We start from the raw sequence: 27,924 nt of genomic DNA, 5'->3' as shown, positions 1-27,924 counted from the left end.
CCCCTCCCACCCCGCCCACCCTGGGGCAGCCCCCGCCCCGCGGGGCGGGTCCAATGGGTGTGGGTTTATTTGCATATTTGCATATTGGAGGGGACATAACGGCCCGGGAGGAGAGCGACGCCGACAGGTTAGGGGGTTGGGTTGATCGTAGGGCACTCCAGAGGTGTTCCCAGAGTGATTTCTTGCCATCGGGGTATTTTTGCGCCACAGTTGTTTGGTTTTTTTTTGTTTGCTTGTTTTTGAACGCAAAGCTTAATTTTGCAGGCTTTTTTGTTGTGGCTTTTTGGTTTGTTTGGTTGGTTTGTTGTGTTTGGTAGGGGTTTTTTTGTTTGTTTTTTTGTTTCGTTTGTGTGTTTGGGTTTTTGTTTGTTTGTTTGTTTTTTTGTGGTTTTTTTTTTTCACCGAAACTTTTCTGCCGCGGCAGCGCGCAAGGAGAAACAAAGCGAGATGGGGAGGATGGCTTTCCTGTCGGCCCTCTGCATCTGCCTGTCCTGGCTGGCTGCTCGTGGTCCGGCTGCGGCCGGCGGTAAGTCCTGGCGCAGGGAAGGGGTGCGCGCAGCCCCTGCGGAGTCCGGAGCACGCATGAGGCGGGGAAACAGGCGTGCCGGGCACGCCTGTCACCCGTGGGCGGGGGGTGCGTGCGCAGGGGAAATGTCGCCGGGGGGTTGGGAGGGGGAGAGGAGCTTTCAACTGAGCTTTGCAGGACCGCAGTGATTGCATCTTTAATGAGCAAAGACTAATTTTAGGAGACCACTACTGTGCCTTGTCACAGTCTTACTTTCTTAGGCATTATGTGTAGGAGATTAGTGTACCGTAAGTCAACCACCTTAAAAGAAAATATGCCTGTAGGTCTTAGAGCTAGTACGTGATGCTAAAATGGAATATGGAAACTGCTGCTTTTTTCACTAAAGATGCCTTTATTTCTTTTGTGTACAGGGAAGCTGAAGTGAAGTATTCAAAACGGTGGGGTGCTAGGGTGCAGCCAGAGGAAAATGCTCTTGTTTTGACTCCAGTCAGAGGAAATCAAATGTGTTTTACATGGCAGTATCCAAGTTTCATACAGTGAAATAACTATCTTCATAGAGCAACCTTTTCTCATCTGTAGGAACTGATTTGCCCCAGTTACTGGTGATTACATTATTTCTCCTTAGAAACAGGTTATGTGAAAACAGATTATGTGGTCATCCTAAAACCATCCAACCATTCAGTCTCACACTGTTTCTTGTACACCCCAAAGATGTTTTGAAACAGAAAATACATGATCCAGCCCTCTAGGAATCCAGAGTATCTAATAAACAACACAGAAAAAGATATTCTGGGTTAAGATAACACAAGTGTTCCAGGAGAAGATAAAGAATTACTAGGAATACATTCTGATCTCTGTTTTTAACAGTGTAATTCTATAGTCATGGGTTACAGCAGGCTTACGCTGTCGTGCAATGTGAGTTGCTGTGTTTAACTATGGCTGCATTTGGGATAGACTTGCCAGGGCAGCCATAGCATGGCCTTTCCAGAAACGGTGAATTTCTGAGAAGGCACAGAGGTGAGGCCATCAGGTATCAAAAGTATGCTGTAGGTTAGCATGAGCGCTAGCACTCCTAAAAGTTTGCTGGAATATTTTCTATGCTGGAAGCACTTGCTTTGTATGGTTTTCTCACGCATTCTTTCCTCCATATAACTTCAAAATATGACTGGTTGCATTTTATTGTTTTAAGATAGTTCCAGATATCCCAGAGGGACTGAGCAAGAGCTCTGATGGACTGAGGTACAAGCCTCCTGGCAGCTGCTAAGTAAGGATCTGTTTGACAGGTAGTGCCTCAGAGAGGGGTGAGCGCCCATGCACACAGTGTGAGAGCAGCAGTTTGCCCTCGTTGTGACACCCCCCAGGACAAGCTGGCAGGTCCTCCCTCAAGCTTCTGGACATGGGTGCCGTTGCATTTCAGAGGTGTTGGTCTTTCCATTGCCTCTGCTTTAGAAGTGAAGAACATCCTCTCAGGGCTCTGTCACTAAAGGAAGACACTAATATGCTTGAAGCTGTAATTTCTTTACAGCTGAGTTAAACATTAACCCAACTTGTGAGCTGTTGGTTTTGTGGGATTGCAACACACAGTAGTCTGTTTTCAGTTTATAATATAGGTCAAATTAAAGTATAAAAATTTTTGTTATAGAGCTCCTCTGTTACAGCTGACCATGAGTTTGCTTCAGCGTTCATTTAAGAATTTAATATGACTGGTTGAGAGATGATCTTAATGCTGGTTATCAGCTGGGGGAAGAATTAATCCCATTATCTTGATCGTTTTATGATGTTTAAGGGTATGTGCAGATGTTTGCTGCTGTGCACATGTGTGCATGCCTGTGTGCTTGAGTTTATAGAGGTATAATTTCTAATGATATTTGCATCTAAGAAGTAGTGTTTTCTATGTATATAACACTAGGAAATTATTGTTTATCAAAGAATCCATTTTTAAAACTATAGCTCAGGTGCACTGATTCTGGCAAATACATTATTATCCTATTTGGCATCCTGTGTCTGATGTGGTCAGTTGAACTTTTGACTAATATTCCAGATGTTGTTACTTCCTCAAGACTTAACATTCTCCACCCAGTGAACAGTGATAAACAGTTTTCTTCATCAACATCAGTTGCCAGGGTGCCTTGGGCTTCCTGTGGGAATAACTTGAAGCTGAATTCTCTTGATAAGTGTGTAAACTTCTTTGTACTTTCTCAGAATGCTTGAAGTCTACGTGTCCCTGTGTGAATTTTACAAGCTGCAAGTTCAAAGTGTCACAAGGTTTAAACAGGTTAAAAGTGAGATTATACAAGTGGAGAGGAAAGAAAAGCATCCGAAAGTTTGCAGCGCTTGATAAAATGGGGTTTGGCAACACAATTTGTAGTCAGCTCATGTCTGAAATTGGTGGCTTAATTCTTAATTTCACTCCCTTTTACAGTCTGCTAAGTAGTAACTTTTAAAGTCACCTTGTTAACTGTACGCACATAGCAGTGACCTGAAAGTTTCATTTTGAAACAGGAGCTTGTATTTGCAACTGTGTGCCTGGAATCTTTTGCAGTAGAAATCACATGCTCTCAGAGGTAAAAACCTGTACTGAATAAGCTTGCACAAGTATGATTTTTACCAAAAGCATACCTTTTTATTATATACACATTTTTACCTGCAGGTCTGCCTCTTTTTAGAAATCTACTGTTATCACTAAGAACTACTTCAGTGTCAGTATGGATGTATATAAATTTCTTAATGTAGCTACAGAAATTAGATATTTTGTAAAACTTTGTGAATCCAGGCAAATTACTGTCCACCTTTCAGAAACATGGTGGACTCCTCATTTCTGGATTTCCCCTGGCTTACTTATTTTGGCTTAAAACACCTCATTAGCCTGTGGTAAATGACTGTCTCTGCATTTCTTTGGCTTTGTCTAAGGCAGTAAGAATGAGAACCAGCTGTTCAACTAGCTCAGTTAGGACATGATTCAATTAGACTTCTCACTTTAAAGTTAGGAGGAAAAGGGCTGTTACTAAAGTCTGTGGCAGAGTTTGGATCTGAACAGACCAAGATACTTCGATATACAAAAGCTGGAGTGGGAAATGCTAGTTTTAAGTGGTACACTTTGTAGCTTCTCTGATGCATTTTTAAAGCACAATACATGTAGATACCGGTATATGAGATGATTTGCTACATACTATTGCATACCACTCTTTTTGAAACTGAACCTGCAGAAGATGGAAGTTCAAGTGGAGCTACAGCATGTGTGCAGCACAACATGAAGAGCAGATGAGTTATCTGACATGCTGAGACAGAGAATTTGCAAATCCAAACTCAAGTAACTTTTGAGGATGGCTTCTTGATGAGCACATCTTTAAGAAGTTTGTAAGAAACACCATCACACACACTTCCGTCATCCAAAAGTTATCTTACTTCTGGGAACTGAACTTGTGGGCATTAGACAATGTGATGCTTTCTTGTGAGCATAAAAGATGTCAACAATAATTTCTTCTGACATTCTAATACCTTGTACATTGTATCTAAATGAACAGTAGCCTTCTGCCATTTCTGTAACTCATGGGCTATTGCTTTGCAGCTGCTGTTTCTTGGTGTGGTGACTGCACATCAGTGCTCCTATGCCCTTAAATCCTATCCAGATATTTTTAGGCTGAAACACAAGAATGTTTGTGAAAGATTTTTCACACCTTCAGTGGCAGATGCGCCTGCACTGCCATATTTTTAAGTTTGGTACACTTTTCTAGGTGTACCTTTAAGTATGGTGCACTTTAAGTATAGTGGGCAAGTGGACTATTCTTGCTAGCCTTCCTGTGCTGAGCAGGAATATACATAATTAGAAGTCTCTGCATTGTATGCTGTACAGTTAAAAGCTCTTGGTCCTTTCAATGTTTTATTGATTCAATACAGAGTGAAAAGTTATAGTTTATATTTAACCAATCAGCCTTTGGGACTCTTCTGTGTATGGCTAAAAAGTAAATAATGTAAATCTAAACATTTGTTTCAGAAAGGGGTTTTGTCCTCTCTAGCTAGGTGGGAGTTTCAAATGTAAGAAAGGGTCAGTCTTAGAGAAAAATCAACATTTGGTTCGTTTGGTAAATTTTGCCTTTGGAAGGTAGATTATTATATTCACCATTATATGAATCCGTGTACCGATCTGAAGAAAGGTATTTGTCATAAACTTTACACCTTCGTTAGAGGGAAAGAGGAGGGAACGGAGGCCTGCTAATTATCCTAGATTAGCTAGCTAGTCATCCTACTGCAGTCAGGGTCAGAACCTATAGCTGAGCATGACTTCTGTCTAGTCATTTCTTGCTACTTCCCTGCATGTGCTTTGTTTTCAGCTGGTGAGAGGCTCTAGACTTAGGCAATGGTGAGCTGTTGATTGCAAATGATGGCAATCTCTCTGAGCAGTTTTTGCAGCTTGTGTGTTGTTTGTGTGACCTCACACAAAATAGACCCTAATTTCTGTGGTCTACTAAGCACAGCAGGAACCTCCCAGACTTCATACATCTACCTTAGAGCTGAGTGAGGTCAGGCATGAGTCAGTGCCTTCCTGACTGTGGTAGCTTGAATGAGAAGACCAGAAATACTAAGTTTTAGTGGGGGGCGAACAGTTAATTATTCGTCACCTCTGATGCGGCACATTTTTATGAAGAAATACAAATCTACCAGTTAGCATAGAAAACCTGCTCTGCAGTGAGAAAAGTAGGGGAGTGGAAATCTGTCTCACGTGTCTGCACTTGCCCCTTTGCATTCCCTATGGTGTCTTGAAGCCATTAACTAGTGTGTATTTAGGAGTTTGTAAAAGCTTGATGGTCGTGATGCCAGGAAACGTGACACTGGGCTGGAAAGAGTTGGCCCAGGTTCAGCTGTAGCTGGAAAACCAGCAGTCAATATCTTGATGAAATCAAAACAAGCAATCAAAATAAAAACCAATTTGGCAAAGTAAGGCCCAGTTTTCAAAAATTGTTGGAGTTTAAGTCCACAGTTAATAGCCTCTATATCCAGCAGACCCTGTAATTATGTGTTGAATCAGATGTAAAAACAGGAGAAGTTTCTTCCCAGGCAGAGAGTAGTGGCATGAGGCCTTAAACCACTTCTCTGCCTTGGCAGGAAGAAAAGGAATGCTTTGTTTTGAATCTGAAAGCTGGAGGGAGATCACTAAGAAGTGATCTCAGGCTATCACATGCTTTATTATCACCAGTGCATGATATCCCCCCTGCCAACCTGCCCTGGATTCAAAAAAGGTTCAAGCAGGGGAAGATTTTTTTCTGCAGTTTTGCATATAAGCTGAAAATACTGTCGTCTGCTTTCCTAGTTTAATTTCCTTCATGGATGTCTGACTTCATCTGCTGTTTTTTTATATTGGTAAAAAGTTAAAACTAGAATTTTGTGAAACAGTGGTGATTGAGCAGCTGTTATTTTTAATGACTGCAATGACTGAGTGCTATAAAGAGCCTTGTTAGGTAGTGGTTATTGATAAAATGATGTAGAAGATGCACAACCGAACTATGTAATAGTATGGTGGTATTGCTGCTTCTTCACATGAACTGTCAATGGCTGTCCTATGCAGTTTTCTTCACTGCTGTGGTAAATATGGAGGTTTCCTGTTAATAATGGAATGGGCAAGGTACTGGCTTCTGAAAGGAATCTGTACCTTTTCTGACAGCTGGCCAGATTTTCACTGTTTTACCTGGACCTTGGAGGCGAGCTATTTGACTGCTTGATTTCCTCTTTACATGGCTGTTGAGGTGCAAAAGGAGGGCTCTAGGAAATGAAAAACACATGTCCTATTTTGTGACTGGTTTTGATATCTCTCTAACACTGTGCCTGTGACTTCTGAGCTATTTGCGTAATACTCCTAAAGCCCTGCCTTGTGCTTCCTGTGCAGCAGCTGAGAACAATTTTGAGGAAATTGAGAGCAAGTTTTCCTTACGGACGCCTGCAGAGCCCGATGAGGATGTCTGCTACCTGGTTCCTGGGCAGGTGAACAGCCTGGCACAGTGTAACTTCAACCATACCAGTAAAACCTTTGTGGTGATCCATGGGTGGACGGTAAGGAAGGGGAGAAATCTCCCTTTTAACTACACTTCTGACAAACTGTGCTAGATCTGTCAGCACAGGTGTATATACCACAGATATTAAAATATGTTCTTTTTAAATTAAAAAAAAACCTTCAACAGGTGACAGGAATGTATGAAAGTTGGGTCCCGAAGCTGGTGGATGCCCTGTACAAGAGAGAACCTAATTCAAACGTCATTGTGGTGGACTGGCTAATTCGAGCTCAGCAGCACTACCCAGTGTCTGCTGCGTACACTAAGCTAGTGGGAAAGGATGTTGCTGTGTTTATTGACTGGATGGAGGTAAGACGTACAGTTTCGTGTCATATGTTGTACATAATGTCCTGGAAGACAAAAAGCAATGGTGCGGCTGTGTTAATCATCTACTTTTGGGTAAATGGTGTTTAGCTCTCACAGACAGTAGTTTTGCTGGACAAAAATCCCAGCTTTAGTTTAATTCTTATCTCTCACAAAATGAGGCCTTTTGTAGTGCACTCCAGAAACTTCACCTTGTGATCTGTGAAGCCCTGTGGGCTGACAGTATTTCTGAAGACTCTGAGATGTACATATGAAAGACAGGTTGCTATATAATACACAACAGTCAGCCCTTGGGAAGCGGAAAACTTTGTCTTATCTGTGGTATAATACACAGCCCTGTGTTCAAACCTTCTTTTTAGATTACTCTCTGCTTAAAATTTTGCCTTTAGTTAACTTAAGTGACCTAGTATGGTACAAAATTATATTTAGTATTTCTGCTGGTTTTCATGATTTGAAGAGAAATACTACTGTGTGTATTTTTCTTTGTCATCTTATTTGGCGTTATTATTTGCCATCAAACTTTAAACAAATTGGTCTTGTCTGCAGGAACAATTCAGTTATCCTCTCAACAATGTCCACTTGCTGGGGTACAGTCTAGGTGCTCATGCTGCTGGGATTGCTGGGAGCCTGACAAAAAAGAAAGTGAATAGAATTACTGGTAAGAAGACCTGTGGTGGAGAGTCCTGTCTCTTCTAGACTGAAATATTATGTTCTTCTGGAAAATAACCAGGATAATTGTTGCTTCTTGGCAGTATTTAGGTTCTGTGTTCATTCTTTATTGAATCAGCACAGCTGATACTTCTGTAGTATCAGCTATCTGTAGTATCTGTAATATCTGTACTAGAACTGGAAGAGGTTTAGAAAAGAATAACTAAGGTGGGGGGGTGGAGGGGAGGTTAGGGTTAGCATAAGCACGTCAGTTGATTATCTTCACCCAGGTGGTCTTTCCTTGCAGCTGATGTGGGCCATTCAAAAGGAATAGGAGGTACATCTTCCTGACATGGGTATAGTAAGTGCTGAGCTCTTTGCCATGGGATGCTTTAGTTGCGAGAAGTTTGTGCTTTATACTGACAGATAATCAGAACAGGTCCACTGTCATGTACTAAAAATTAATCTTAACAACCTGAAGTATTATTCTAGACTAGAAATAATACTGTGAGTTCAGGGAAGAGGGAGGAAGGATACATATGCTTATGCTGTTCCCATGCATGCTTTGATGTATGCTTAGGGTGATTTTTTGATGTGTGCTGGACAAGACAGAGTGCACAGCTACTCTGTGGCTGGTTTATAGCCCAGCACCTGGAGAGGCTCTAGCACTGATCTCAGTGACAAAGGAAATACCAACATCAAGGCAAGCAAGGCAAAGAAAATCACTCTCCTGTGGCCTCTTCACTGCTGTCTCTCAGCACTCCAGCTTGGGAGTGCTGTTCAAATAGCAGCCTAGCTCCCTTCCCTTGGCACCCTTTGCCCTTTCACCTGATCCTGTCTGTGATCCCAGATCCACAGGCATGCCATGAGGTTGGCTGGGCAGAGGCTGCATCAGGAAAGGCTGACTTCTGGGAGGTGGCAGATTAAAATAAGGAGGCCAAAACACCAGTCCCTCTACACTTTACCCTTTATCTCAGCTGCAGCGTTCTTGCTTTCACTGAGGGTGCAAAACCAATCAAAAACCTATACCCTCATGTCCCCATGGTTATGCTTGGTGCCCAGAATGAACCTTTCCCTGGGAAAGCTGCATCACCTTTAAACACAGGGAGTGATGGGATGTGTTTCCTGAAGTCTTTACAGCAGAGGGGAAGGCAGTGCAGACTGGATGAGGCTAACCAGGAGTGGGGAACCCTGGTGCCCATCCTCTGAGGTCTGCAGAAAAGACCTGTCCTTTCATTTCTGCCTTTAGCCATCTCTCAAGTAGTTTTGTGGATTCAAGTGATAGCACTTGTTTGCTGGCAGAATTGTTCTGGGTGTTTTTGCTGTCAGTGTTGCTGCCTCTTGGAAGTTTACTACAATAATCTCCTTGGACATGTAGACAGTAAAGCTTTCATTTATTTCCCACTTGTTCCCCTAGAAGGGAGTTGGCAGCAAGATATTTTCCACACTTTATCTAGAGATTTTGCAATTCCACTGTTGCTTGACAAGAGAGGAAGACATTGAGAAAATACTTCTTTTTTCACCCACTAAACATGCTACAGCTGTGAGGGAGCTTATCTGTCTTCTTTACTTATATATATATACACTTTATATTTTTTAAACAGTGACAGCATTTCAAGGTAGTATGTTTGATTTTCCTGTGTACATGAATGCTACTTAGATGATCTGCTACTTATACACTGCAATGTCTGCAGTGTCACCAGCATCACAGGCAGTCTCAAGCCCTGTGTGGTAGCTGAATTTGGCATGTTATCACTGTCAATATATTTGGCAGACAATAATCTGTTTTCCTTTGTGGTATACCCCATAAAGGACTGGATCCAGCTGGTCCTACCTTTGAGTATGCTGATGCCCTCACCCGCCTCTCCCCGGATGATGCTGACTTTGTGGATGTCCTACACACATACACTCGAGGCTCTCCAGACCGCAGCATTGGGATCCAGAAGCCTGTTGGGCACATTGATATTTATCCTAATGGTGGAGGTTTCCAGCCAGGTTGCAACCTGGGAGAAGCACTTCGTCTGATTGCTGAGAAAGGGTTTGCAGGTGAGGCTGCTCTGAAAAAACCAGCATACCATCCAAAGGCAGATCTTCCGTAGCCTGCAGATTTCCTGCAAGCAAAGATCTCTTCAAGAAGCACAGGAACTTGTTCTTTGAAGTGTTTCCAGCTGTCATCTCATAAAGCCCAGCTCTGGCATAAGTGATCATGCATATTGACAGCATTGTTTAGGAGCTTATGTGCATGTTTATATACATATTACACACTTTGTTTCTTTCAAGATGTGGATCAGCTGGTAAAATGCTCCCATGAACGATCCATCCACCTCTTCATTGACTCTCTCCTCTATGAAGAAAAGCCTAGCATGGCCTACCGCTGTAACACAAAGGAGGCCTTCGAGAAGGGTCTCTGCCTGAGCTGCCGGAAGAACCGCTGCAACAACTTGGGTTACAAGGTCAACAGAGTGAGATCAAAGAGAAACACCAAAATGTACTTGAAGACCCGTGCTCAGATGCCCTATAAAGGTAGGTCCTGCTTGTTTATTGGTAAGTAAAACTGGTACTTTTGCTCAGCTGTGTGTTAGGGTAAGTATGTGCTGCAAATGACAATATTACTGCTTTGGTGCCTGTGGTGAGCAGGGGTGAAGGTTGCCTACAGTTTGCCATTAAGGGCAAGCTAAAGGTGATGTCTCCAGAAAAAGTTTCTTGTTATTCAAGGTGTGGGGGTAGAATACAAACAGGTATTTTGGAACAGGATCCTAAGTAGCAGAATTAAGATTTATTCTACAGCCTGGCCATGTGGAACAACAGAATTTTCCATGTTTTTTCCATGTTTTCATCTAAATGAATTTTTCCTTCTGCTAGGAAAATAATCAGTAGAGTTCGGTCAGATGAACAACTTCTTTAAAGACATTAAACCATTAGACTAGTATCATCTGTAATGACTTTGCTAGAGGGGAACCAACCCTTGTTAAAATATCACAGCTCTTCTTGATTCACACTATCATAGTGGTACGTCTGAGGAGATCATCACCAGAAAAAAACTGGAAGGCTTTCAGCTAAGGGAAGTTTTCCAGTTGGACTTCAGTACTTACTTTTTTCTCCCTAGCTTTGACTGTACCACATAGTATACTCATTGTGTGATGACCAGCAACCAGAGGGCACATTCCTGCATTGTTAAAGCAGCTGCAAGACTTAGTGTTTCATTGTCTTTCAGTGTTTAATCTGCAGTGTCAGTGGGTTTAATTTTTTTCATCAAGGCTTCAGTATGAAGAGGGCACAACTGACTTGTTTCAAGTCGAGGATGCCAGATCTTACACATTTATGAGACATTCGAAGGCAATTCTGCAGACTCAGGCATTGTTACAGTGGCAGCCAACCTAAATGTGGAGTTTAGATAAAAGAACTGCAAAGGTGTTTTTAATCCTGAATCCCTTGCATCCTAATCTTTACTTTCATACAGAAATAGTTACCTGCAGGGAACTGAACTCCTCAGCTTCTAATGTAGCCTGAGATTTGCATAGAGAGTTTTGGGTGTTTATATCTTTGGAGGGTGAGGTTTTTTTGCTAATTGATGTTCTTGTGTGTTCTTTTAGTCTTTCATTACCAGGTCAAGATCCATTTCTTTGGCAAGACTAATATGACCAAGACAAACCAGCCATTCCTGATCTCTCTTTATGGCACTCTAGATGAGAGTGAGAACATTGCATTCACACTGTGAGTAGCTGCAGAAACAGCAGCAACATACTCTTGAGTCTACCTAAACTGTTCAAGTCCCAGCTGAAAAACTTGTTCCAGCTCCAGAAATCTGTTACAGAGTCACAGAATCTGCTCTTGTCCTTGATCTAAGGCCCACATCCACTGCTGAAGATAGTGATCTAAGGTCTGTAGGAGCTGTTCTTGATAAGAGATCAGAAATATGGAAATGTGACATCTGGCCTATGGCTCAGCCTAATAAGAGTATTTCTGGTGTGGCAGGTTTTACATTTTTCTTCTCTTTTCATATCTGTATGCCATGTTCCACCTGTGTTAAGGTCCTTAAAAGCAGACTGCGAACTGGAGTTAATTGTCTTACTAGTCTGAAGGCCTCAGTGAGACAGCAAATAAGCAGAAGTCTGTGCATACATCCCTGCACCTGGGCTGACAGGGAGTGGGGTTGGAAAGCAACAAAGTGTGTTTTCAACTTTTAGGAACCTAAACTGTTCCTGGATGGTGTTTGTCTGGCTTCTTTAGGAGCCACCAGCACTGGAAAAGACTGGAATGTCTTTGTCTGACATTGGATCCCAGGGTTTTACCAGCTGTGATGCAGAAAGCTTTTTTTCCTTGTGCCTCTACAAAAGCTTAAGGTGTTTTTTTTTTTTTCCTGTTCCATCCATCAGGACTAAAGAGAAAATTGCTTCCTTCTTCTCTAAAATACTTAAAAGTCCTGGTTCTGTGTTTCCCCTTGATTTTCTTCCTGTCCACGAGTTAAGGGAAGAGAAACAGCAATAACAAAAATTATTCCCCTCCCCACAGGCCTGAAGTCTCTTCAAACAAGACCTTCTCCTTCCTGATTTACACAGAAGTGGACATTGGTGACCTGCTTATGCTTAAGCTGCAGTGGGAGAAAGACACCTTCTTCAGCTGGTCAGACTGGTGGACTCCTTTTACATTTGATATCCAGAGAGTCAGAGTGAAGTCAGGAGAAACTCAGAAGAAGTAACGTGTTTTGATTATTATAAGCTACATTAGTTTTAATTGACAGTGTTTCCTGATTCCTAGTATGGAGGGAAGGGATTGATTTGAAGGGTGGAAGCAGTTAAATGGGTGCAGCACTGATAGTCTGGGCTCCAGTGGCACCAAACCAGCAGCATTCAGGTCATCTGGGCTCAGTTATTTGCTTCCACTGCATTCTGCAATCTGTATACCACTTCCTGAGGTTAGTTACCATATGCAAGAGAGAATCTCCATGAATCAGCATCTCTGTAATTGCAGTTCCTCTCCTCTCTCTTGCTGGACACTTGCACAGGTTTTCTTGTGAAGAGTATGCTTAGAAGGAGATTTTTAAAAACCTTTTCCAAAAGTGTGTTTACATAAGAAATCATTGCTTTAAGATGGATTTTCTTAGGATCTGGGGATACTTGAAAGATGGATTTGCCCCTGTACTCAGCCCTGGTAAGGCCACACCTTGAGTACTGTGTTCAGTTCTGGGCCCCTCAGTTCAAGAAGGATATTGAGGTCCTCGAACAGGTCCAAAGGAGGGCAACCAAGCTGGTGAAGGGACTCGAACACAGATCCTATGAGGAGAGGCTGAGGGAGCTGGGGCTGTTCAGCCTGAAGAAGAGGAGGCTCAGGGGAGACCTCATTGCTCTCTACAACTCCCTGAAAGGAGGATGGAGCCAGGCGGGGGTTGGTCTCTTTTCCCAGGCAACTCTCAGTAAGACAAGAGGGCATGGTCTTAAATTGTGCCGGGGGAAGTTCAGATTGGATATTAGAAAGAATTTTTTCACGGAAAGGGTGATCAGATATTGGAACGGGCTGCCTGGGGAGGTGGTGGACTCGTCGTCCCTGGAGACGTTTAAAAAGCGACTCGATATGGCACTCAGTGCCATAGTCTAGTGACTGTGGCGGTAGTTGTTCAAGGGTTGGACTCGATGATCTCTGAGGTCCCTTCCAACCCAGCCTATTCTATGATTCTATGATTCTATGGATGAAAACTGAAACACATGTCTATTGGAAAATGGTGCTAATGTGTGAGCATTTAACAGTGAAGTTAAAAAAACTGCTTTGACCTGCATTATTTGAACTATTAATTCACTAGACCTGAGATCTGTTAGCAGAAAATGTACCCAGAACAGAGTATGCATGTCATATGTGCAGTATTGTGATTGTTACTCCTTTGAATAAACAAAGCAGTCACTTTATCAAAGAACAGTTATCAGAGCTGAACAAATATAGGGCTAGGGGAAGTACTGATAAAGAGGGAAGTAACTGTTCAGGTTAGCTGGAGTTTGCAACCTATTTTGTTTGCAAACATTTGAGGGAAAAATTTTTTTTTCTGAGATCATTCACCATACAAATTCACAAAAGGACTGGCATAAATGAAGATCCAAGAGACTTTGAGACTTCTGCTCTTTTAGCCACAAGATTTTATGCAAAGGACCAGTGAAAATCATGGCTACAGTTTGAGATCCATACATAATGCATTTGCCAGTTTTTCTTGCATGAAGTTTTCTTTGTCACAGTTATATCTTTTTAAAAAAAAATTTTCTCACAGGCTTGTTAAGTAATGTCCCACATGACGAAGTGTAAAGATTGCTTCTGAGCACCAGTCCTGTTCATATGGTTAGAGAGACATCTGGCTCAGTCATGTGATTGTCCAATATTTATTCCACAGAGTGGTGTTCTGTTCTCGAGATGGCACCTCGCGTCTCAGTAAGGGAGAAGATGCAGCAATATTCGTGAAATGCTTGGACCAGCCCGTCAACACAAAAAAAGGAGGGTATGAGTGGTCACTATTGTTTCTGGGTTGGAGAAGCTCTAGTGGTAGCAGGAGTATCTAAAACTTCCTGATGTGATTGACTTGTGCAGTTAAGACTTCAGGAGCATCACAACTCAGATTAACTTGAGGTTTGCTTATGGCAACCTTGGGACCTTAAAAACCCCTAAGGTGGTTCTCTGCTAACCATCTCCTGTGGTTGTTAGCATGTTTGAAAAGCAAGTACAAGTAGCTGCCTCTTACATTCACATGGTGGCTTACAGACTAGGCACTGAGGAAACTAACAGAGAGGAAAGTGGGCCTCTGTCTCAAAATGCCTTACGTTTACTCTTAATTGAAGAAATCCAAACATCCATACTGAGTGAGTCCAGACCCTTCCCTCCTAACTGGCCAGTAGCAGATCTGGAGACTAATACAGCAGCTGAGCAGGCATTTTCCCTAGCATGCACCTTTGCTGGCTGCTGCCACGTGAGTGATTTCCTGAGAGGTGCATTTCTGATTCAGATCAAGGATTGGGGTTTTTTTTTGCCTTTTGTGCACTTTGATTTTTTTGATCAAGAATTTTTCTGACCCAGAGGAAACTTTCAAATGTGAGGGCCAGATTTGTTTGGACTTTATCTGCTAAAGTTTGAGCTGGAGAAGTGGTTATATTAGTGCAATTGCTCTGTGTGAAAGGTCTCATGGGGACACTTCTAGACAGAGATCTAGTTCTGCATAAAAAGATATATGCGTTGACCTTCAGTCCAGGCCAATGATCTGGGAGGCCTTAAGAGCTCTGTGTGTATATCTGCTATGTGTAAAAACAAGCAGCAGGCAGTAAAAGCCCATGCATGTAATTAATTTTCCTTTCAATAGGTTCTTTTAATACTAAGTCTTGAAAATGAGACAAAACGGAACAAATTTTACATATTCTTTTTCACCTTATCTTTTTTCCCTTCACAGTGCCAAGAAAGCCTCTAGAGAAAATTCTGCTCATGAATCTGCTTAAGTGACAAGAATAAAGATTTTTCCAAAGTGAGGAGGAGAAATCTGTTCATCCCTGTGGACTGGATGTTCAGAACAAAATATATAGAGATATTTATCTGCTGCTGGCTTTTTGCCTGCTATTCCTAGCTATCTTAGGAAACTTCTTGTAAGGAAGTCTTAGCATGCAAAGTTACTAACCATAAAAATACATTGTCCAAATAGTTTAAAAGAAACCCACAAAACAGCTTGCCAAAGGCTTGAGTGCTGGGAAGGAGTGATTAATTCTGCTTTATCATGGTGCCTTGTGACAAGGCTTCTTGACATCAAACCCTCTATAGCTGTTTTCTAGTATTTATTGAAAAGAAGCAAAGCCCGGTACCTGGCTTTTCTTTCTTTTTAGGAGTCTTCTGAAACTGGGCATGTTTTTTTCTTACTGAGCTTACTGAATTTTTAATCAGTTCAGTGGCTAGAGTTCATTGTCTTCAAGCATGTGTTTAGCAAATGAATAGGTTTCTCATGTAAAAAAAATGTTTGCTGTATGTCATACTGAAAGGTGTCAGGGTCTGACTTTATGTGGGGATGAATTTTCTAGTTTGTGGTTGTGAATGTGTTTTACTGGAGGTAGATGCCAGTTCTGCTTAACAATAGGTATGATCTGTTAAGCTATATACTTCTATGCAGCTTATCCTGGAACAAATAGCAGTTGTAGGAGGAGACAGCAATACCAGTGTCCTATGCAGACATTCATCTTTACACCTGTGCTTTCATTCCTTGAAAATAAAACCAACACTGTGTGAACAAGAGACTGCAAATGAACTGAGCTGTGAGAAAATGCGGGAAACAGATTTATTTTTTTTTCCCCTCCACAACTTGTATCCTGAGTATTAGGTTGTGGCAGTTTCTCTGCTCTTCAACATAAAATGTCTGAGTGGCTGCTGTATGCAGTCTTTCATGCAAGTGAATCCACTTGACAGGTGACAAGCATGTTCCTGCATTCCTGTACTGGAATTGATTGCCTGTGACCCTCCTCAGTCTGTTGCTTGGCTGTGGTACAGCACTACAGCCTGGGACCTGCTTGGGTTTCTGACATGAGGTGGAATTCAGCATGGAGCAGGAGTTGTGACAGTTAAAAAGAGCCAGGGTGTGTGATGCAAAACAAAGAATGCTCTGAAAAACACTTGACACTGACATGCAAAAACACTTGACTTAGATATGCAGCATGTTGCCAAAAATAGATATATCTAAGGCATTTTGCTTCTCTTTTTAAGTAGCATGTAATTTTTCTAGTGCTCTGAAAGATTCAGCAGCCCTCAGCTTTATAGAAGATAAACAAAATACTTGGGAGGAAGGACTTGAAGGTAGACACTTGGAGAAGTGTAACGTGAGCAATAGATTTTGGGTTTTGTAGTCTTTTCCTTTATATGTAAGACTGTGGAGGTGGTGATTTGTGTAGTGTCATCCCATCTTGAAAGCGAAAACAACAGGTGTGCATTTGTGTGCACAGTTAATGTGTTCTTTCCAGCTGTGGCTGCTAGTATATTTGGGGATAAAAGTCTTTAACAGTGCAATATATTGGAGTGTTAATGATTCTGGAATTGCTTACATTTGATTCCTAGCCCTTAAACCACAGCAGAGTTGTGATGAGTCACTGAGGGTGGGGTTGAGTATTGAGCCACTGCATCTGAGACCTCTAAAAATAAATACACTATTTTATTCCCTATAGAATTCACATTTTGTTGCAATTTTCTGTTAAGAGTTAAGTTCTTCAGGAAAACAAAGTGTCTGGATAGGTGCCTACTTCATACAGCATAAAATACAAATACAGATACAAATTAGTGAAAGTTCTTGTACATGAGGACACATGATTTAGCTTTGAATGTTATTTATTAGCTGTATGTAAGATATTTATGTGTGTAAAGGTAGTTTGTATATATTGCTAAAGTTGCTGATAGTCTCTACATTAATACAGTTGTGTAGTATTAACCCTGTATATAGCTTTCAGAGATTTTTATCAACCAGCCACTTGCACTGCATTATTTCCTATGTGGTTAATAAACTTTTTTTTAAATTAGAGCTCTTCAGTTTTGTACAGAATGGAAACCTATGGTTTTAATAAACTTCTCTAATTGATGTCAAAGTCATTAGTTTTGTTTTGATAAAAGAATCTGCTGTATATCTTTTAGCTGAAGGCCAGGCCACGACCTTTTACTTGAGTTGTGGGGCTTAGTGCTTTTTTCTTTTTCTTTTTTTCTTTTTCTTTTTTTCTTTTTCTTTTTTTCTTTTTCTTTTTTTCTTTTTCTTCTTTTCTTTTTCTTCTTTTCTTTTTCTTCTTTTCTTTTTCTTCTTTTCGTTTTCTTCTTTTCGTTTTCTTCTTTTCGTTTTCTTCTTTTCGTTTTCTTCTTTTCGTTTTCTTCTTTTCGTTTTCTTCTTTTCGTTTTCTTCTTTTCGTTTTCTTCTTTTCGTTTTCTTCTTTTCGTTTTCTTCTTTTCGTTTTCTTCTTTTCGTTTTCTTTTTTTCTTTTTCTTTTTTTCTTTTTCTTCTTTTCTTTTTCTTTTCGTTTTCTTCTTTTCGTTTTCTTCTTTTCGTTTTCTTCTTTTCGTTTTCTTCTTTTCGTTTTCTTCTTTTCGTTTTCTTCTTTTCGTTTTCTTCTTTTCGTTTTCTTCTTTTCGTTTTCTTCTTTTCGTTTTCTTCTTTTCGTTTTCTTCTTTTCGTTTTCTTCTTTTCGTTTTCTTCTTTTTTTTCTTTTCTTTTTTTTCTTTTCTTTTTTTTCTTTTCTTTTTTTTCTTTTCTTTTTTTTCTTTTCTTTTTCTTTTCTTTTTCTCCTTTTCTTTTTCTTTTCTTTTTCTTTTCTTTTTCTTTTCTTTTTCTTTTCTTTTTCTTTTCTCTTTCTTTTCTTTTCTTTTTCTTTTCTTTTTCTTTTCTTTTTCTTTTCTTTTTCTTTTCTTTTTCTTTTCTTTTTCTTTTCTTTTTCTTTTCTTTTTCTTTTCTTTTTCTTTTCTTTTTCTTTTCTTTTTCTTTTCTTTTTCTTTTCTTTTTCTTTTCTTTTTCTTTTCTTTTTCTTTTCTTTTTCTTTTCTTTTTCTTTTCTTTTTCTTTTCTTTTTCTTTTTCTTTTCTTTTTCTTTTCTTTTTCTTTTCTTTTTCTTTTTCTTTTCTTTTTCTTTTCTTTTTCTTTTCTTTTTCTTTTCTTTTTCTTTTCTTTTTCTTTTCTTTTTCTTTTCTTTTTCTTTTCTTTTCTTTTTCTTTTCTTTTTCTTTTCTTTTTCTTTTCTTTTTCTTTTCTTTTTCTTTTCTTTTTCTTTTCTTTTTCTTTTCTTTTTCTTTTCTTTTTCTTTTCTTCTCTTCCCCTTCTTCTCTTCCCCTTCTTCTCTTCCCCTTCTTCTCTTCCCCTTCTTCTCTTCCCCTTCTTCTCTTCCCCTTCTTCTCTTCCCCTTCTTCTCTTCCCCTTCTTCTCTTCCCCTTCTTCTCTTCCCCTTCTTCTCTTCCCCTTCTTCTCTTCCCCTTCTTCTCTTCCCCTTCTTCTCTTCCCCTTCTTCTCTTCCCCTTCTTCTCTTCCCCTTCTTCTCTTCCCCTTCTTCTCTTCCCCTTCTTCTCTTCCCCTTCTTCTCTTCCCCTTCTTCTCTTCCCCTTCTTCTCTTCCCCTTCTTCTCTTCCCCTTCTTCTCTTCCCCTTCTTCTCTTCCCCTTCTTCTCTTCCCCTTCTTCTCTTCCCCTTCTTCTCTTCCCCTTCTTCTCTTCCCCTTCTTCTCTTCCCCTTCTTCTCTTCCCCTTCTTCTCTTCCCCTTCTTCTCTTCCCCTTCTTCTCTTCCCCTTCTTCTCTTCCCCTTCTTCTCTTCCCCTTCTTCTCTTCCCCTTCTTCTCTTCCCCTTCTTCTCTTCCCCTTCTTCTCTTCCCCTTCTTCTCTTCCCCTTCTTCTCTTCCCCTTCTTCTCTTCCCCTTCTTCTCTTCCCCTTCTTCTCTTCCCCTTCTTCTCTTCCCCTTCTTCTCTTCCCCTTCTTCTCTTCCCCTTCTTCTCTTCCCCTTCTTCTCTTCCCCTTCTTCTCTTCCCCTTCTTCTCTTCCCCTTCTTCTCTTCCCCTTCTTCTCTTCCCCTTCTTCTCTTCCCCTTCTTCTCTTCCCCTTCTTCTCTTCCCCTTCTTCTCTTCCCCTTCTTCTCTTCCCCTTCTTCTCTTCCCCTTCTTCTCTTCCCTTTTTTTTTTTTTCTCCACACTCGTTAGCAGTTTGGTAGTTAGCTGATTAGACTTGCATAGGTGCCTTAAATTTGGTAGCTAGTTTCACATTGGGGCAATACACACTTTAAACATTAGATTGCAGGGGGAAATGAATTAAGAGCTTGACAACTGAAGTGCAATATTAGTTCTTCTATAAGCGCTGAGAGGACAGTCAATTGATTCAGCAGTGTGAAAACCACCCTCTAAAATGGGTGGTTGATTTCCACAAGCCTTGAAATCATAAGGCCTGTGTAAATCCCACATTTTTGTATACCAATACTTTTTACTTCAAAAAACTGGTATGACTGGCTATGGAAAATACTTTTCTCCCTTCAGGTATAGTTGTGTGTTGGTTTTTTATGTGTGTGTTGGAAACAAAATGTCAGAAGTTTGCTGCTTTGGATGAACAAGGCAATGCGAACATGTTTCTACAGCTAGTCAAAAACAGGCTTTGAAAACAAATTTTCAGTGAACGGTATGAATTAAACTAGCTGTAGTATTCTCCATTTTGATTCAGCTGTCAATGAAGGGCTGTCCCTATTCTGTACTTTATGAATCCAAACATAGCAATATCAAAATCCTCAGGTCCAAGGGGACCAATCCAACTGCCACCAAGTCATCACTGCTCTTTTAGTTTCTTCCCAGAAAAGTCTTCAAGTCAAATGACTTTTGTAGGAAAGTCTGGAAAGTCACCAGCTTACACCAAAACAAATAAAGACATTCTCCAGTCACTGAAGGAGAACAAGGAAATGAGAAGAGGAAGGGAAGGGAACTGTTTGGCAGAACATCCCATGTAGATCTTGTCTCAACAATGCCTTTATAACCGTGTGTGGTGCTATTTCTGCTCAGCAATGCTCAGGATGATTCCCTAAATCATTTCAAGTTAGCTCAGCCAGAGCAATTCATCCACATAAGAAAAGCTAAAAAGATGCTAAACAGGGCCCACTTTGGGTGCAGAAGGTGTTAGCATGTGGATGCAGTGTATGTCCAGTGATGTAATCTCCCAGCCATTCATGTCAGATAAACAGTGTTTTCTTCATTGTAGGCCATTCCTGTGGAAAGTAACCTGATATCAATAGTCTCACTTCTCACCAATGGCTCTGGAGAGTCTCTTTTACTTTTCATCACCCCACCATGTAGAACCACTTGGTGAGCAGTGAGGCAGCCTGGCTGGCCATGTGTCTGTACTCAAAAGCTCCAGGAAGTGAGGACACATCTCATGTTGCTCCACCTACAATTTTTATACCCACAATTAGCTGTAGACCTAGAGTCTTCTAAGTAGTGACAAAAGGACATGAATCATCAGAGAGGACTGACAGTGAGCCCCACTTCTTCTTATGTGCAGGTGCTCCACAGTAGCTAGGAACAGTAAGAACAGATTCTCATATAAGAAAAGGTTGAAAAGATGCTAAGAATAGCCACACTTTTTCAAAAGAATCATAAAAAAAATATTTCAAGATGTTTCCTTGCCAGGTCCTTAGGCTTCGGTGAGGCCCTTTCTTCCTTTCTGTGGCGTGCTGCATTCAGGAGCCATTAGGTTGTTGGAAACCTGGGAGGTTGCTACTGAAGAAGGCTCCCTTAGCCCTTGGGATTAAAAACTTCTCCCATGCCTGACTCTGGATATGAGGTGGAGGGTACTAGGCTTGTGCTCCTGGGGAAAAGGCCAACGCTGCCCTCCCAGTATTAGGCCTAATCCAAACCCCACTGAGACTGGGAAAAATCTTTTTATTGACAGTATGGACTCCTGAGTGCTTTCCTAACACCTGGCATAGTATCCCAGTTTTAAAATTAAAGCATAGCTCCAACTTTCTTGCCTTTGTTCCTCTTACACATCATTACCAAACTGAGTGCATACAATGTCAGGTCATGATCTGCTCAGATACTAGGTCAAACATCAATTCTAGATTACTTCTGACACATGTTCCCAGCATCTATTGGCCAGTGCATACTTGTTTATCCATGGTATGCCAGAACAAAATGTGCAATTGCAGTGATGTAAAGAGCACCCAACTAAAAAGAAAAGAAGAAAAAAAAAAAAAAGAGAGAGAGAAAGAAAAACATGGTACATCATACCTTCATTAACATCCCATGTATAGGTAAGAGACAATCCCAAGCAAACCCCACTGTTTGCCTTGGCCTTCTTACTGACAAGGCAGATGTCCCCATAGGCAATGGGAGTGACCTCAGGGATGTCCTCATGTGACTCCAGATCACTACTCTGTGTGGCATGGTAACATGATGTCTCAGGTGGTGTGTACCTCCAGCACTTTCCTGAGTCTTGCTCTGAGAGCAGGCATGGTCACACTGAGACTTAGATACCTCACTGATGGCAAGATGCAAGATGTAAAAGATGTAAAATAGCATAGCAGGAGGTTTTTTTGCGTTGTAACAGGGAATTTCAAGCTTGACAGAAGTCTAAATTTTGGAGCATTATAAAACAAACAAAAAAATAAGAAGAAAGAGGTTTCTAAAACGAGGCTAAGAAATGTCTTGAGGGATGAGGGTGTCCTTGGTGTTGCAGCAAGTTGTACAGCACTGACTTGCCATGTAGTGAAATCAGCTACACCAAGACTAGCACAGTAAAGCTACTCTGCATTTCCTTGATTTGAAAAACACATTCTCCTGACATAGAGAAAACCAAAGTGTTCACCTGCAGCTATGTATAAACTGAAGTGCTTTAAATTGTGTTGGCATCATTAAAAATGTTTAGTCCATAACAAACCAATTCTAAAGAAAAGTGTATAAAGACCCAATATAGGAAGAACACCAAGATTACAGGATGAAGAGCAAGATATAAATAAAGTTTAAAAAGTAGAAGCACATATTCAGCTGGTTAGTTACTAAGCAATAAGAATAAATTAAGAGGAAGAGGGAAAGCAAGGAAGAAGACCTCTGCCTGAGCAAATTTTTCCACCCAGAACACCCACCCACATGTTCTTGAACGTAATAGAGATATTATTTATATTACTAAGTTTTCCCCATTTTTAATGTATTTATAAGTCAGACACAAAATTAAGGCAATTTTTCTTGTTTATCTTGGAAAAATTTTGTCCTTTTATTGCAAGATTTTTCAGTGCAAGGGTGAAACACGTATCTTACTCTCCCTGATTTTATTTCCAGGCTCTAGACAGTAGACACAGATTATGCTTTGTGCAATAGAAAGATTGCTTCCACTGTCAGTCTTCTCTTAATGTCCTGAGCAGAGAGCAATTACAGAGTAGGTAAATGCCTATATGATGGCCAATTCAAGAAAGATTCCTGCTGAATTTTCTCTATTTTTATATATACAGCTGTGTTCATGTTCCTTGCTGTAGTTTTTGTTTTTCTTTTAATATCAGTGAATTTAAAGACGCTGTGGAGAAATTAAGGAAATGTTGGTGCACATTTTTGTAAACTTATTCTCATACTTAATGTAGATTTAAATTTGGAACATTAAAAAATTGCATTTTTGTGGAAGAGTGTTTTTTTAATGGAAGGCTTAAGCATCAACTCATATTCAAAACTGGGTGTCATTTTTCACCTTCTGCATTTGCAAACACAATTCTGAGTTTGTATGGGAGGCATCAGAAGATGGTAAGAGGGCAAACCTTCTATTTAAGTTTTACTGGGACATCTTGTCGTTCGGCAAACAACCCTCTCTAAGATATTTCTGCTGCTTGGTAGTACTTCTTCTGGCTGAGCAGTCCGTGAACATCTGTTCATATTTTAATGTCTATTCTCTTACCGGATCCCCATGATGGCACATTGTTAGTTATCAAGGTAATAGTCCTCTTGCTTTCAAGACCTTCTTGGGCAACTTAGGCATAGAGATAACTGCAGTTCCGTGGTAGCGTTTTCTTACAGACAAAGTGGAACGAAGTTGGCAAAGGGCTCTGAAAAGTAGATTTTAAATAACCAGAGAGGAGAACTTGTATTTTCTTGCCAAGTTTGGACCAGATGCTTGGATATCTTTATGTAGGTATGACTAAGCCTCTATGACCTTCTCCCCAAACGTATGCTAGCTTGCTGATGAATCCTATTTTCCATTCCTCCTTTCATTTCCCTTTTGACCAGCTTTGCAGAGTGCAGCATCTTTTCCCTCGCCAATACCTTGCTGTGTTCCTTGTCCAATGGCCTCAGAGCCTTGTGAAATTGTGTTACTTACTGCAAGACTATCCCCCTTCCAGCCATGTAGGATATGAGCCTGCATCAGCTGCTTCTCCGAGTGCTCTGAAACATTTTTTTTTTTTTTGCCTTTCCTATGTGGCTGCCTTTAACTCCAGTTTTTGGTCTTAAAGCCACCACAGATAGGGGAAGAAAGACATTTTATCAAGATAACAAGATACATCTTTCTAAGTCACCTTATGGCATCTTCAGGAAACTGGATCCATATCCTAAAGACAATATCCTCGGCACTCCATTTCTTGTTTTCTATAGTATTAATTGATGATGTACATACTGTGTTTTTAAGCAGGAGTGTATTTCTCCCTACAAGGTCTTCTATGTGTTGTTAGAATTCACTTTTACATGCTTGCATAGTATTAGTAAAAAAGCCATCCAAATGTATATTTTATATAGTTGAGTCCTTTATTTAATGTTTCTAGAGATGAGAAAAGTATACTAAATCCTTGAAGAAAAACTTGATGAATCCTTGATGAAAGAAAACTTTCATCATTAATTAAGTGGCACACTCTATATTGGACTGAAGGAAAGATGGTCCATGGAGTAAACATTTGCATTAAGTTCAGGTCTCTCCTATTACTTTGCCAGACTAGGCTTTCTTAGATTAAATAAATGGATGGTGAGTGGAAATAAATTCAGATATTTGTGGAGGAGATGCTTGAAGATTTGAAATAGGGATTTGATGAATCTCTGTAACTATATTAAAAACAGTTTGATTGCAGAAGAGGATTAACTGCCTGCTCCCTGCAAGTCAAGATTTGTCAGAGGTACATTTGAGGATAGAATTGATGGAACTTGAGTAATGGGTCCCCTGAACTTTTTTCCTAAGATGCAAGTCCTTTCTTTGTTGATACATTTTAACTTTAGAAGAATTAATACAAAGTAAAAGCAGAGACATTAAAACCCCTTACTCTTAACACTTGATAAATGTATGTTGTGAGCAAGTGAAGCATCTTAACCTCTGGAAACAACTCACTCTTGTAGCACTCAAGGTGGAGATTTCAAGTGCTGCTACTTTGGTGAATCACATAGCTCTCTGCCCTAAGGAAAGTCATCTGCAATGTGACAGTAGCTATGCCAGAAAACAGATAGTATCTGCTAAGTTAAGAGCCTGGATCCAGGACTAAGAATCCTTTGACAAAGGAGAACACATCACAAAGGCAGCTTCTGTCAACACATCTCTGTTGTCTACCACTTTCATTGAGTTCGCAGTTTTGATTCTGTGCCATGTTCCTGAGTGAAGGAAAGCCTGTTAATATTCCTGTCACCATGCACAGCCATGTAAAGTGCTATGCAGAAGGTTGGCCAGGCAGATAGCTCTTTAGTACAAGCAGGCTGGCAAGGAACATGAATGTGTCTCCTTCTACTTATGCTGAATTAATAACAGAGTACCAGACTGAGAATAACTTCTCTAGAAAAAAAAGAAAGGTCCAATGTAACACCCTGAGCAGCTGGAAACAGCAGGGATCAATGCAGAGACGGAGAAGACACTGGGAAATATTAGTAATTTGGCTGCTGCTGTGTGAAAGGAACAGTGCAGTATAACAAAGATCTTTGCTCTTTAACAGTGTTAAGACATAAATTCACAAATGAGGCAAGAGTGAATGAGTAAATACTCTATCATTCACTTGCAGTATTTATCAGCACTTTTCACATTTTTTAAAGTTAAAAACCAGTGAAAGAAAGAGAGGGGGGGAAAAAACCCCAAACCTTTCCTAGTAACTCAGTACTCTGAATACTGCATGCTAAAGATAAGTTGGTCTCTGCTGTGCAGTGCTGGTATACCATCCATGCGCACCCTCCAAATCCGGTGAAACTGTAACATATAACTGGCTCTGTCCTTCTTACGTAGTTACAGCACATCCTGGTCTGAGCTACTCAGCTACTTACTGTATCCCTTACCATAGGTAGTCTTGAGCCTAGATCATCGTCTTCACCCCCAGGTAGTGTGAGAACAATCCATTTTCCTTAAAGGCATATAGACCTAATAGGAATCTCATCTTTTCCTCTCTTTTGTGTTCACAAGTTACCATTTACAGATGGTGTTTCTAGGGTCAGAAGTCACTTCTCTGAAAAATACCTCATAATAAAGTCAGAGGTCAAAATGGCCTTTTACATCAGTATGAAATACAGTCCCAGGGATATGCATACAATGTTTGAGGTCCTGCTGATATGAAAAGAATAGGCTGCCAGTCTCTTTTGATAGATTTGTCCATCACATCTCTGCTCAGTGTGCTACAACATACTCTCTATATCAGTGCATGCACACAGACACACACCTTTTTTAATTTCCTGCCAGCCTTGGCCAAAGAATACTTCTAGCAGCTTGGCATAAGTTCTTCATATTGCATAGGACAGTTTGCTGGTTGGTTTAGCTATTCTGGGAGATGTGTTGTACCGTCTGGATGAATAGCAGAATCAGGTGAACTCAAGGAGACTTTGCTTCTCCCGGAGAGACACACCCTTGACTTCTGCTCCCTAAAAGACATCTCCTTTGTACTCTTTTTACAAGAAGAAAGGAGGTCTGAGCCTGAGGTATTTTCACAAAGTTGTGGGTAGGCTTCATGGCTCCTTTTGATTATGTTAAAAATGGCTCTTACATACTATCAGTATCTGGGAGACTTGTTTGTCTCCCTCAGAGGCCCCACAGTGAGGAGATAAGTTGGCAAGAGAAGACAACACAGTTAGCACAGTCAGAAGCAGGGGAGTCTTGGAGAAAGGACTACAGCTGTCAGAGAGCTATAAGAGGTGACAGTTGTTCTTGTTAACTGTAGTAGTGATAACTAGACCCCAACACTACCTATGAAAACCACAGCCTCTCCAGATGTGCCCTTCCTCTTTGGGTGTGGGTAGGGATGGGTTATGTAGCACCAGTAGGTAGAGAGGAGAGCTGCTTGCTTCGGAAGAAGAAGCAATCCAAAACCAATATAGACTAGGAAGAAATGGCATGCAAATGGCATGAGTGGGCAGTGAGAAGTTACTCACTGCATCCGTGTCATTACCCACCTTCCCAAATATATTTTGTCTTCACCCCCTCCCAATAACTTACAGATGATCACAGCTCTTTCCAATGCCTTCCTGACCTCTCTTTTGTGATTGGCATCTGATCGTCTTACAGGTGGCCTCTTAAGGGTGGCTTTCCTTTTCTGCAGAAAGGTTCCCAGAGAGAGGCACATGGGGGAAACCAAAAAGGAACAAAGAGGGAAGATATACAAATACATTTCAAAGAGCCCACATGCCAGCCACATCCACCATGGGAATGAAACTTTCATTTACTTTCAGGGGAAAGCAAGTCTTGAACTGTCTGAGATCAGCAGCCTCCAGTACCACCCCTCTCTAAAATACATATATACACATATACTAAACTACACATACATATATATGTATATATTTATACATGGATTATATACATATTTGCATACTGATTCCTCTGAGCTTTTTTGCCTGCTTAGCTTTCCACTTGGATAGCTGCTGCCTGACAGCCACAGGAAAGCGGCCCACCAGACTAATATAAGAAGGGAATTAAACAATGCCACTGCTTCAGGGGAGAAAGGTTACTTTCGGGCAAATTCCTACTGAATCGGCAGGATGGCTATTTGCATGTGACTGCGGCTTGTGCAGGGGCAAACACAAGGTTTGGTGCCTAGGGAAGGCTTAGCCTGTTTTGAGCACTTCTCTTGAGAAGCAACCTGTCTGAAAGGATTGTTTTGGTAATCCTATGGACACAGGCAGTCTGAAGAACAATCTTAAATTGCTTTTTGTTGTGTGGGTGTTTTTTTTTCCTTACCACTGTTGGTTAGCATAGGCTTGAGCTGTTGTATTACTTCCATTTTATTTTTTTCCCCACTTCATTATTCAGGCTCTTGTAGGCCCACACATTCCTACAGTTTGCCTATCCAAAAATCATTAGTAAGTTTTATTCTCATTAGTCTATTCAAGAAATGTAGAACAGAGACAGTGGGGTAGATTTAATGATTCACCTACAGAGACCAATTGAAAGCAGGTCTCCCAGTGGTCATAAAAATTCTTTCATCAACCTCTTCTCTATCAGGCACTTTGAACATAATTAAGAGCATAAAAGAATTTTCCAGTCATCTCAGGTCCAAGGATGTTAAAAATCGAGATCACTATACAAAAGTATAATAGCAAAAAACAGTTCAAGATCACTTTCAAGAATATGCCTGACCTACCCAGTCCTACCCAGGACTTCAGATTACTTGTTACTTCAGTCTGCAGGTCTCAGCAGCAAACTGGGAGGAGGTAAAAAAGGTAATCAAGGCACAGCAGAGGGATAAGGCTCTAGTCAAGGTCACACAGAAGGGCACTTGCAGGAACAGAACTTACTTGTATGAAGTCATTGTGTCCTCAAGTTTTGTTTAGATTTTTCCACAAATATTGCTCTAGAGTAACACAGCTTTAAAAATCCTTTTGTTCCATATCCTTTGAATTTTGCATGATCTTTTGTAAGACATATGCAGCATTATGGAAAGCCTGCACAACTGTATAAAATGTGTTCATTCCTATTACTTAGGACTCTGATCACAGTGGGAACAGTGTGAAGACACATAGGCTAA

General features: G+C 40.6%; 2 protein-coding genes across 3 annotated transcripts in view; one reads left to right on the top strand and one right to left on the bottom strand.

Annotated features, from left to right (window-relative positions):
• Positions 1 to 27,924, bottom strand: part of KIF2A (kinesin family member 2A) — a 289,833-nt gene that overhangs the window by 109,982 nt on the left and 151,927 nt on the right. The window lies entirely within an intron of this gene.
• On the top strand, positions 68 to 17,120 carry LPL (lipoprotein lipase). Of its 2 annotated transcripts, XR_011723483.1 has the most exons (12): positions 68 to 193; positions 425 to 526; positions 6,408 to 6,571; positions 6,700 to 6,879; positions 7,441 to 7,552; positions 9,355 to 9,588; positions 9,823 to 10,065; positions 11,136 to 11,256; positions 12,055 to 12,237; positions 13,916 to 14,020; positions 14,358 to 14,485; positions 14,960 to 17,120. XR_011723483.1 is itself a non-coding variant. In XM_071732280.1 (11 exons), the coding sequence occupies exons 2-11, from the start codon at positions 448 to 450 to the stop codon at positions 15,003 to 15,005; spliced, it is 1,467 nt and encodes a 488-aa protein (XP_071588381.1). In that variant the 5' UTR covers positions 68 to 193; positions 425 to 447; the 3' UTR covers positions 15,006 to 17,120. The 2 variants fall into 2 exon arrangements, 1 of the variants encoding a protein (XP_071588381.1); XM_071732280.1 differs by lacking the exon at positions 14,358 to 14,485.

Source organism: Heliangelus exortis, chromosome Z (assembly GCF_036169615.1).
Source record: "Heliangelus exortis chromosome Z, bHelExo1.hap1, whole genome shotgun sequence".
In the NCBI taxonomy this organism is placed as follows: domain Eukaryota; kingdom Metazoa; phylum Chordata; class Aves; order Apodiformes; family Trochilidae; genus Heliangelus; species Heliangelus exortis.
This window is presented reverse-complemented; position numbering and strand designations above follow the sequence as displayed.

What these genes read in the sequence shown, in the direction of transcription:
- LPL (XM_071732280.1), top strand. Translation starts at nt 448, where the DNA reads ATGGGGAGGATGGCTTTCCTGTCGGCCCTCTGCATCTGCCTGTCCTGG. An exon ending in TGTTTATTGACTGGATGGAG is followed by an intron (nt 6,880 to 7,440) that starts GTAAGACGTACA and finishes TCTTGTCTGCAG; the next exon opens with GAACAATTCAGTTATCCTCT. An exon ending in TCAGGAGAAACTCAGAAGAA is followed by an intron (nt 12,238 to 13,915) that starts GTAACGTGTTTT and finishes TTTATTCCACAG; the next exon opens with AGTGGTGTTCTGTTCTCGAG.